At 29.8% G+C, this 10976-nt stretch overlaps 2 protein-coding genes across 5 annotated transcripts; one reads left to right on the top strand and one right to left on the bottom strand.

Moving 5' to 3' along the window:
- Window positions 1-257: 257 nt before the first annotated feature.
- Window positions 258-5961, bottom strand: LOC145966785 (uncharacterized). Of its 2 annotated transcripts, none has more exons than XM_083091152.1 (6): window positions 5486-5961; window positions 2857-3050; window positions 2615-2777; window positions 2033-2181; window positions 1612-1962; window positions 258-1424 (listed from the first exon to the last, which is right to left on the bottom strand). In XM_083091152.1, the coding sequence occupies exons 1-6, from the start codon at window positions 5544-5546 to the stop codon at window positions 1281-1283; spliced, it is 1062 nt and encodes a 353-aa protein (XP_082947278.1). In that variant the 5' UTR covers window positions 5547-5961; the 3' UTR covers window positions 258-1280. The 2 variants fall into 2 exon arrangements, with proteins under 2 accessions (XP_082947278.1, XP_082947279.1); XM_083091153.1 differs by lacking the exon at window positions 5486-5961 and adding an exon at window positions 4692-4852.
- LOC145966784 (uncharacterized) lies at window positions 4681-10845 on the top strand. Of its 3 annotated transcripts, XM_083091149.1 has the most exons (10): window positions 4681-4924; window positions 5077-5328; window positions 7505-7800; window positions 7901-8147; window positions 8243-8403; window positions 8476-8666; window positions 8798-9071; window positions 9423-9692; window positions 9810-9872; window positions 9907-10845. In XM_083091149.1, the coding sequence occupies exons 4-8, from the start codon at window positions 7927-7929 to the stop codon at window positions 9674-9676; spliced, it is 1101 nt and encodes a 366-aa protein (XP_082947275.1). In that variant the 5' UTR covers window positions 4681-4924; window positions 5077-5328; window positions 7505-7800; window positions 7901-7926; the 3' UTR covers window positions 9677-9692; window positions 9810-9872; window positions 9907-10845. The 3 variants fall into 3 exon arrangements, with proteins under 3 accessions (XP_082947275.1, XP_082947276.1, XP_082947277.1); XM_083091151.1 differs by lacking the exons at window positions 4681-4924; window positions 5077-5328 and having other exon boundaries at window positions 7266-7800; window positions 9907-10098; window positions 10242-10845; XM_083091150.1 differs by lacking the exons at window positions 4681-4924; window positions 5077-5328 and having other exon boundaries at window positions 7265-7800; window positions 9798-9872.
- Window positions 10846-10976: the final 131 nt, after the last annotated feature.

Genomic DNA, 10976 nt, shown 5'->3' on the forward strand with positions numbered 1-10976 from the left:
TCTAAATCATATTTTATGTCGCTTTTATACCTTTAAATCTAAGAAAATTTCTGATGATTTATAAATACACGACTTGCCATTTACAAAGAACTCCTTTAGCTATACTTTCTATACTTGTTCTCTTTCTACTTTCTCTTTCCAAGAAAAAATGTAAAGGAAAAGGCTAAGAAACTTAAATCGTTCTCATTGCACCAACAATAATAGCACAAGAAGTTTATTTGTAGATTAATTTTTTTGGTGAGAAAATAATTGACAAATAATAATAAAAACTTGTATATTTGTTCACATTGCACATATGCACCATAATCATTTGATATATAAATTCCTTTGATCATAAAAGTATCGTTCATTAATAATGATGTGGCCATAACGCCGATATACTTTAAAAACCCCCATTTTCTTAAACATCTACATTACATATCAAGTACATATATTAATAACTAGTACATATATTAATATATGTACAATATATTAATATATGTACAATATATTAATATATGTACATATATCGTCAAGTACATATATTAATAACTATTATAACTACATACGCTTACATGTACAAAAAAGGATGTTTTCCTTGCATATATTACAATTTTTGAATATACAACTATTTATAATACATACACAATTCACCTTAGAAACCATTGAACTATAGCTTTATATTTTTTTTATTTTGTAACGAAAGTTGCATACTCCTTTCTACACATTATAAACATAAAAAAATAGACTAACAAAAAAGTAAGAATAAGTTACCTACATATATTTTGCCTGCATAATTTTTGTTGAATAATAATAATTATAAAAAATTATAAGAAACTATCAGACATATTATTACGAATCAAAATACAAAAAAATTTAAATTATTAAGCATACAAAATAAAAAAATTTTTTTGCATTTTACATTGCATTATTTTTTAAAAATATGTGAGATTAGCAAATTATGCATTGAATTTTAAAAAGTTTGATTTCTTATTAGTACATAAAAATGTCTTTCAAAGACTTCTAAGACTTGCTGAGGTTTGATTGATCTATTATTATTCACTCTATATCTGTAAAAGAAAATCTGCAACTTTCGAAACAGGCCACGTATGTAAAAATATACACTAATCTAATCAAGTTTTATCACAATTCACGTTTACTAATGTAATCGTAGATTGAATTAGGAGAGCGCTTTTTTTCTCTATAAGAAATATAAAATTAAAAAATATATATTTATAACTCAACATTAGTAATCCGAATAATGGAAATAGGTTTTCAGCCGTGTAGGAACGGCGGTAGCATCACAGTCTTCGTTGGCGATAGCGCTGCGTAAAATTGATTAGCAGATGAGCGACAAATGGCCATAAAATTAATAAAGCGAACAAACGTGGCGAACATTCCTGCAACGGCCACCATCTCGCATACGTACGTCTAACGGTGTTTTCCTGAAAAGAAAAATATCAATGTCAATATTTTGTAATAGTATCCAACGAAATAGAATGGGATAAATAAAACAATTTAAATTAAATATAAATTTCTTATTCTATTATTTCATTAAGATAATACGATATTATTTGATTTTTTATTACAAATATAAATATTGTTTTTAGATAATGAAATAACGTTACGTACCGTTTGCGGCGCCATCGCTTGCAAAGCTTGTCCTTCTAAGCTTCGCACTCTAGCTGTTATTCGGTCCAAATCTCTCTGTAAATGTTGCATGGTTGTCGCGACTTGATTCAGAAATTCGGCGTTGACTTTATTATCGTCTTTTTTTGTTCTCTGTCTACCTCTCTCTCGTTGACTCTCCTGTATCGTTTCCACGTGACCATTAACATTACTGTATCCATTAATCAATTCAGTATTCTCTTTTATAACATTCTCTGTATTTGAATGATCAATTCCGTTATTTGCTGTAGTTTGTACCTTTTGAGGAGGAACAGTGGATTTAGATGCATCTTTTTGCATTTTCTCTGGTGCTGACTGTAATAAAATCGAATTGTCCATAAGATGAAACAATAGCGTAATAGGTGATATAATATTAATGTCATACCTCAACAGTATCTATAAATTCTTCTTCTTCACCATCAGTGTCTTGTGGCAGTGGGCTTGCAGTACGACTGCTGGTCGGACTGGTTTCCAAACTACTCGTTATGTGTCGAGAAGTGCTGCAAACTCTATGAGGTGATGTTTCTCTAGATGCTAATAAAATAACAAAAGTAAGTTTAAAGGCGAAGAATTGTAGTCAAAAACATCGAGTTAAAAACTTTGGAGCAGATATTTATTATCACATTAATTTATTATCATATTGATCATTTTGATTATATAATTACTTATACAAACAATCTATATGATAACTTTGATAATTACTTATCAACAAACAATCTATATCACTTCATAATATCTGATGTTTTCAATACTTCTTTTTGATATCTTAAATATTTATCTTGGATAAACATAATGTTTATGTAAATATCGATATATTAGCTTCTTATTTTTTTAGTATGTAATTCAAACTTCAAAATTGTGCAACTAAGTATATTAACAGTTTTTAACTAAGTATATTAAAAGTATTTAACACTTGAACAAGATAATAATGAAAATTTATATATTCTTACGAAAAGAGGAAACAAACCTAATGGTGAACCAGACAATGGCGATCCTGGTTGGGAGCGTATACGCTCCAATACTGGTCCCACGAGCAATTCCAAATCTTCTGCCGGTACACTTTCATAAAATGAATCCAAACTACCGAGAAACGTTGCCACATTATCCGTATAAGACATAGTTTCGACAATCTGCAATGCGACATTCTTGTTTAATATACTCTTTGTTTTGCATTAATTTTATTAGATCAGATTAAAAACACATATTTACTTTTGTCAGTTCCTCCACATAATTATTCATAGCTTCCGTACGACTCATATTACCAAGACGCGACCACGCGTCCCATTTGGCTTTCTTGATTACTTCCCAAAATGCAGGTTTGGATTGTTGGCAGGGTCCCTCGGTCGCTTGTTTGTAGTATGAATAAAAACGCAGCATAATCTCGTGGCTAGGTTGATACGCTCCTAGAATATTATTTATTATATTATTATATTATTTATCTCAGTAACTTATTTTATATATCAGATACATTCAGTAAGATAAAAAAATAAAATATTTGTGCTAGAATGTCTCTTATTGTTAATTTTATTATCAAATTAAATGTTTGTGTACTTTAAAAATTGCAAAATGTTTTAAATGTTTTAAAACATCTTGTAGTATTCAAACATGTGTTGCAAGAGCAGATAATCAAGATTTGTTTTCTAGATTTATATGATGTACAAATACAAATACAATCATACGATGTGTATAACACTTTTTATCTTGAATCCTTGATCTCTACTCAGAGTCAAGAGTTTTCTCTCAAATAAGATGAAGTAATGCAAGTCATATGTTAATCTGCCTCGCATAAATGCTTAACAGTATTAAAGAGTAAAGTATTGAACAGTAATGACTATAAAGAACAAATAATTCTTTTTCTAATTCTAAAGACAACATTTATGATTTCATAAAGTATATATAAATGTTTGTATGATTGTTTAATAAAAGAGAACATTCATAATTTCATAAAGAGTATGATGCTTTTCCTAATTCTAAAATCAACACATTCATGATTTCATAAAGTAATGTTAATTAAGCAAGATAGCAAGATAGTTATTATAGTAATTTCTATGAAAGCTGATTATTATCCATCTTAGCAGGTATCATTAAAGCAGAAATATCCATTAAAATTCAAATGTCCTATGTCTCCATAGAATCATTTTTGCATATTGCACTTATACTACAACTGTACTATATTGCATTTGTTTTTTTTTTGTATATTTGTCCACAGATTGAGTCCATAGTACAAGAATACTAAGATTACAGATGGAATAAAAAGTTTCTGTTTGATGAATGCTTGCTAGTATAATAGTCAAAGATAATTGCACGTTTGTCAATAAAGTTGCATAATTATTAGTGGACTACAAGTCAATTATTGTGATCGGTGAAGAGAAACATTCTAGTTTTAACTACTAAGTATGGTTCAGCTAGTCGTACACTGTTAGAAAGTAAAGTGGGGAGTAATATAGTCACTTAGCTATATGAAGTGGCTGGAAAGTATACCTGCAATATTTATCAAGGCCAAACAGTAAAGAAATGCATATATACTTAAATAATAGTGTAAGAGTGTGTATGCGTTTAAATATTACAGCAATGTCTTTTATAAGACAATTTTGAAAATTTTCAGACAATTTTGACACATTATTAATTTGATATTGACAATTATAATTTTTAATTATATGTGTAACTTTTTTTTAATAAAAGAGAACAAATTATTTTCATAAAAGATATACTTCGATTTTTTTCTTCATAGAAAAAAGATAAGGAGTCAAATAATTAAACAAGAATATTATTCACAAAAATATCTGTGATTCTACTTTTATGTTTCAGGCATGTCACATATACATAAATTAAAGAGATCGACAGACTTCCTCATAATAACACTGTCTTGCAAAAAAATGTGGAGTAAAATTGCTTCTGCATGATTGTTAAATGTAAATTGTAATCGTGCATCGTGACGCAAAGAGAGTTTCTAATGTGAAGCAAACCGGGTTCTCGCAATTGTTCAGGTAGCAGTAGAAGATCGCGATCAGAGTTTACTTCCGCAACGTGCATGTTGTACATACATTCATCACGAAGACTATGAGAGATTGAACTTTTCATATTGCTTTCGACACCACAAGTGAGAAATTGCATTCACTTTCTTCGACTGGCGTGATTTGCGATCTCGTGAATTTCTCTGCACGATAGCATGCAATGACATATGCAAAAATCTCTTCTCTCTCTCAACTAGAGAAACGCCTGACAACCGGAAAAAAAATCCGAAAAAAATATCTCGCGTATATCAATATTATGTACAGTATGTGTAACATAACATGTGTATACATAAATGTACAATATTATGTGTACAGTATGTGTAACATAACATGTATATACATAAATGTACCATATTATGTGTACAGTATGTGTAACATGTGTATACATAAAAAAGCGTTCTTTTGTTCTTTTTAGGCCAAGGGGAAATGTATGTAAGTAATTCGACAAACTTATTTTTCGACGTTACGAAAGTGTACGGAAGGTAGACCTTGTACCACTTATCACCTCTTCGTCATTATCATGAATAATTATAAAAGCCGTCTCGGCTGATACTCAAACATCGGTTGGACTTTAACCAACGCGCAATTAAGCGAATGTGCACGACCAAAGGGACAAAAGCGAGAGAAAAAAAGAAATCGGTACGAGCAAGGGAGAGGAAAAAACAAAGTAATATTGCTGCGATACTTGTCAATTTACGATCGCGAGACATGGATAAAAATTTAAAAAATACTCGTTTTAAAGATATCTGTATGTGTACGATTCTCTGGAGGTGTTCTCTCTTCTCCGATAATTTGCGATAAATAAATTCCTCGCGAAAGATTACCATTTTTCGGCAGATTCTTGATGACGTTTACGGCAGCGTTGAACTTCTCCTCCGTCGACATATTTCCTCCTCCAACGTTTAACGAACGACAGAGAGTGCAATATTTTTATTCTCCTCCTTATTTGCTCTTTCGAGATGCGGTATCACTCTTCTTCGTTTATTCGCGCGATAAAATTGCGTATTCTCTTCTCGCAGTAAAAACACTCCCAGAGTCACTCTCGGAATCAGTCGGAGCGCGCTTGGCCGACGACGATTGGCGACTGCCTGCCGTTTTGCTGCAAAGGCTGATTCGTCCTCTCTCGAGAATCGAATCACACCGAATTGAGTCGAACTCTAGTTCCGAACTGAGAAAGATTACCGGAGCCGCGGCTGCTGTCGCTTCCCGCCGATCATTCGGATCATGCGATAGCAATAACGACAATAATGACGCGAACGATGACTGGGCTATACTGGCTATACTGACGACCGACGATGACTGACAGATCATTACTGGAGATAGGAGATTGCACTATTCCGATTGATGATTGGCGATCGGCCGCGGCCCGCGAGCGGCGCTTACGCGCATGCGCGAGTTTGAATTGTACGAGAACGGGAGCATCTGGGTGAAAGGGATCTGCAGCAGCATCTGCATTTACATTCGCACACAAATGTAAATTATATACTTCTAATAAAATAATATAGGTTAAAGTCTGAATTGCGCAAAGTACAGTGGATATTATATTTGCATTGATTTGCATTTGCATAAAAGATTCTGCTAAGACATTTCGATTTTTTGTCTCTCGATAACGTGTCGTAACCCTGGCAAAAATGAGACGTTTGTTTGGCGTTTACATGAACGTTTGTGGAAGTTCGTCGAGAGTTTAAAAACGATTAGTAAAGAGTTTGTACAACAAAAATTGCAACACTGCAGCGTTTAAAAGACGTTTGTACGTTATAGCGTAAACGTAAACGTTTGAAAAGTCTGAGTAAACTCTGTACACGAAGATGTATCAACGTTTACTGAACGTACTCTGAAAAATGTTACCTCAGCATTGCAAAACTTTCATGTAACATTATATAAAGAGTTTGTAGAACAAAAATTGCAACACTGCAGCGTTTGATAAGCATTCAAAACCCAACAGCGTTATGTAAGTGCTCTTACAAAGTTTGAAAAGCATATAAACTCTCAGAAAACCCTCACTCAACGGTTGTTAACGCTTTATAAAGTTTCTTATTTTCGCCAGGGAAATACATCATCTAAAATAAATATAATTGTGCTACGCAAGACTAATTATCTTCATGCATAATGCATTATGATGATTAATGGAAGTAAAATATTTTAATTCAAATATATCTGAGTCATAAAATAGTTTTAAGCAATTAAAGTTACGTTGGCATTAATTAAATCGTTGATTAGATTTATCATAACGTGCAAATGTGTCCACATGCCACTCACTTTCCTATTATTAATTTTTATAAAGTCAATTGATATTGCAACTTTTTAATGTTCTAAAACTGGTTTATCAACTTGCTTGTTTGTCACATTTATATAATAGTATACGTATTGTAAGTATACGTATTGCGTAAATATTCAAACGAGATTTTTAAATCGCTGAATTGAAAAGAGAGTACTAGAGAAATGTATGTTGCACATCTTTCGATTACATATTACTTAGAAGAAATAAAATTCAATATATCAGATTTTAGACGTACTTTTACAGACGTGCTTTTACTATTGTAGACATGAATAATTCATCTTTTGAATCGGTAATTTCACAACTATTATTTATATTAAAATTGCGTAATTATTATGGAATTTTTCAAAGCAAATTCGAATGTGTTACGTCATTAAATATGGCAGAACTTGGTGCGTTCCTAAAATTGCCAGTCATATGTTGTGCAAAATTCATCAAATATGTTTTTGTTCTAATTTTCGTTTACAATCAGACGTATTTTTTCTGCATTTTCTTTCTCTCTTCTCTTTGAATAATATATATATGTGCATTTTTTGTACTTATAAATGAAATATATATATGTAAGCACAAGAAATGCAAGGAAGCTAGAGTGCAAATGACGAATAAATCGAAATCAATCGAAATTCACACATTCAGTACGTAATCTTGATTGATCATTGATCCTGTTTGTTGGCATTTTACCTGCACTTTGTACACTTTGTCGTTGGTCTGCCAACTACAAGCTATGAGTATGTGTAATGTGTAATGTATTATTCATGCTGATTTACGCTGGAAGATTTGTAGCACAAGCAGATGTATAATTTCAAAATCTAAAATAAGCAAACGAAAAAAAAAGTAGCAAATCAGATTACACCTAATACAGTGAGTCTATCTCTATCAAGTATATCTTAAATTTTTTATCTTTCAAGACAACTATTAAAACTAAACACATTCACACATACATGTTTTGTATTGTCAACAGGTTTAATTGTTAAGATTCTTAAAAAAATGACTTCGTTCGGTCGCGGACGTGGATGGTCCAGTCAGAACCATAATAAAGAACAGAGCCTGCGTAGACCAGGAATTGCAACTTTTGGCAACAATGTTGTTAAAGATATAATAGATAAAATAACCACCTATGACATATACGAATATGCCACAATCTCACCACAACTAATTCAGGAGATTACAGATCTGCTAACCAGTGCAGTCAACAAAGACAATTTAAAGTATTATAACAATAGAAGAGCAAAGATTTTCCTTAATACGCTCAGGAGCAAAAGTTATTTCATTTCACTTTTTAACTCAAAATTACAAATTTCAGGGATACATGTGATAATCTTTGGAAGCAAGCTTTAATTTATGATTCACTTACCACAAAAATAGCAGTGATATTCAGCGATTACAAGATTGCACTGATAGAAGATAATAATAAGGAAATTATACGAACTCGCTTTTTACGTTTCTTACAAGATAATTATATGTGTAAGTGTTTGATAGAAAATCTTTTAGTTTCTTATTCAATGTTAATGTTATGTATTTATATTGTTTTCTTAGCTAGGGAAAAAGATAAAGTACAAGATAAAAAGAAATTTGCAAATGTAGTCTTACTTCATGCAGAAGTTTACTATCACATGAGGCTTAGTGATGGAAATAAACTAAAAATATTGGCTGAACCACTAATTCATTATTTAGAAGATCTATTGCAGGACAATTCCAAAGACAATATTTATTTCATTATGATACAAGTGAGATTTTAGATGCATATTCACATATATATATATATATATATATATATATATATATATATATATATATATATACAACGAATTGTTTTGTTAATTTATTAAATATAATTTAAAAATCTTATTTTTTTTAGATTCTTAGATCTGGTAAAGATCTTCATGCGGTATGTCCGGATCGATTAGAGAATTTAATGTTAATAATTAGACAATTATTAGTGAAAGAAAACAGTTACAGTTCTCAATATCGTGCGATGTTATTATTAATGATAGAGTTAATTAATAACAAGTACGAAATCAAGGATGTACAACTAAAAGAGTTTTATCTCTCAAACATTAAGGCTTTCTCGTTTGAATATCCATTTTCTCAGAAAGAATTAAGAATAGTTGCAGAGGCAAAAACTGAAAATGGTAATGATATTTTAGTAAATGTCAAGTTAATGTTTTTGTTAACTTCATTAAATGTTAAAAGAAATGAATGTAAATAACATTTTTGCCATCATTATTTGTGATTTTCATGATGTATAGCAACAACTTATTAGACATGATAAATCATATTAATAGTATTCATAATTTAACAAGTAAACTTTTCATATTTGTTTACTTTTTTATCTTCTGTATCTTTCTCTATTTTTTTGTAAATAAAATATTTTCAAATTTAACTTTGATGTCTAAGTGATAATTTTTATGAGATGACAATAAAGAAATAAAATTCCTTTTTTTTTGTTTGAATAATATATTAAAAAATTTTTAATATTTCAGATAACGAATTACAAGAAGTTGATAACAATCAACGAATTATAAGAGAAGAAATAAAAAATGATTTGCCTGAACAAGGCAGTTATTCAAAAAATCCTAGTATCCCAAGAGCAATACGCGGATCAGGTGCATTAGACAAGAATATAATAAGAAAAAGCGATAATAACACAAAACTAAATTCTTTAAAACTAACGCCAAGGCAAAAGAACAACAAAGGCTGGGATCATGATGATAGATTTCATAAAGATTATGAATAATACATACATTGTACAGGTAAATATTCATTATAGTTTTAATAGATAGAATGACAAAATGAATTCTATTGACTAAATATTTATAAATATTTGTAAAAACGAGTACAATTTTTTTATATTGTAGTTTTATTAACAGGTGCAAAAACTAAGTACAGTTACAAGATTTTACAAAAATATTACAAATGCTATGAATATATGTTATATATATATATATATATATATATATATATATATATATATATATATATATATACATATTGACATAGTTATAATTACAACATGAGAAAAATATTACATTAATTTCTCAGCTGAAGAAAACAATCTCATTGATATTTGAATATCAAAAAGTTATAAAAATAACATAAGTGAAATGTGATGTACAGAAAGTACTTTTTTTGTTAGAATTTTTATTTGGTTAGAAAACAGTAAGTTATTCATCATCAAATGTGAGCGAATTTCAATTTAATATTAGAAGTTAAAATAGCCAGTTAATAGCCATAGAATATAATTAATTTCTATGTTGCTTATTCTCATTTTTATCTTATCTGCTCTTAAACTTTCTTTATAGAACAGATCCTGGAAGTTTTATAAGTACTAATTCTCGTTAAAAGAATCTTGTAATGAGGAAAAGATATTATTATAATCTAAAGTTAATATTTGACTCTTTGTCTTGACATGCAGGTAAAAATTTCCAAATGCAATGCTTTGTATGCGATGCTTGTATTTTATGGAAGACTTAATTCTAAGAAGACACATTAATAGCATCATAAGTTTTATAAATTATTTATGAACTTGGGTATCACACATATACATCACATTTGAACAATATTTGCGTCCGAATCATTAGTGTCATTATTTACTAGAGAAATTCTATTTCAGAGTAATTAGACATTTTTATTTTTATTTTCGGTTTACATATATATACAAATTATTTCTTGAAGAGTCCATAACTTTACAAAACTAAGCTAAGTTCTTATTTTTTATACAATTATTAAATATTAATCTCTAGATATAAGTGTGTATATATATATATCTGCCTTTTTTGTCTTGTATTTTTATTATAGCATAATACTTGAGATTATAGTTTATTAGTACAAATTGACATAACATGACGATGGAAGTTATAAGATATATTGTATATTGCATATATAAATAAACTAATTGCAATTCTACTATTCCCTATTTGAATTTTTCGATTTACCACTACTGTATTTTCAAGATTCGTCTTGTCTAAGCCTAATATTACATTTGCCGTACGACAAATTTTTTAAGCACATTGATTGCCTGCGGGATAGTAATTTTT

This window comes from Camponotus vicinus, unplaced genomic scaffold, assembly GCF_025532165.1.
Source record: "Camponotus vicinus isolate PSW18456_S1 unplaced genomic scaffold, iyCamVici1.0 SCAF_2, whole genome shotgun sequence".
In the NCBI taxonomy this organism is placed as follows: Eukaryota; Metazoa; Arthropoda; class Insecta; order Hymenoptera; family Formicidae; genus Camponotus; species Camponotus vicinus.

Excerpts from the sequence above, each read along its gene's own strand:
- LOC145966785 (XM_083091152.1), bottom strand. The coding sequence starts at position 5,546 with ATGTCGACGGAGGAGAAGTTCAACGCTGCCGTAAACGTCATCAAGAAT. Across the intron at positions 3,051-5,485 it reads CAAGAATCTGCCGAAAAATG|GAGCGTATCAACCTAGCCAC; the intron begins GTAATCTTTCGC and ends ATAATATTCTAG. Across the intron at positions 2,182-2,614 it reads ATTGTCTGGTTCACCATTAG|CATCTAGAGAAACATCACCT; the intron begins GTTTGTTTCCTC and ends TTATTTTATTAG.
- LOC145966784 (XM_083091149.1), top strand. The coding sequence starts at position 7,927 with ATGACTTCGTTCGGTCGCGGACGTGGATGGTCCAGTCAGAACCATAAT. Across the intron at positions 8,148-8,242 it reads GTCAACAAAGACAATTTAAA|GGATACATGTGATAATCTTT; the intron begins GTATTATAACAA and ends TACAAATTTCAG. Across the intron at positions 9,072-9,422 it reads AGAGGCAAAAACTGAAAATG|ATAACGAATTACAAGAAGTT; the intron begins GTAATGATATTT and ends TTAATATTTCAG.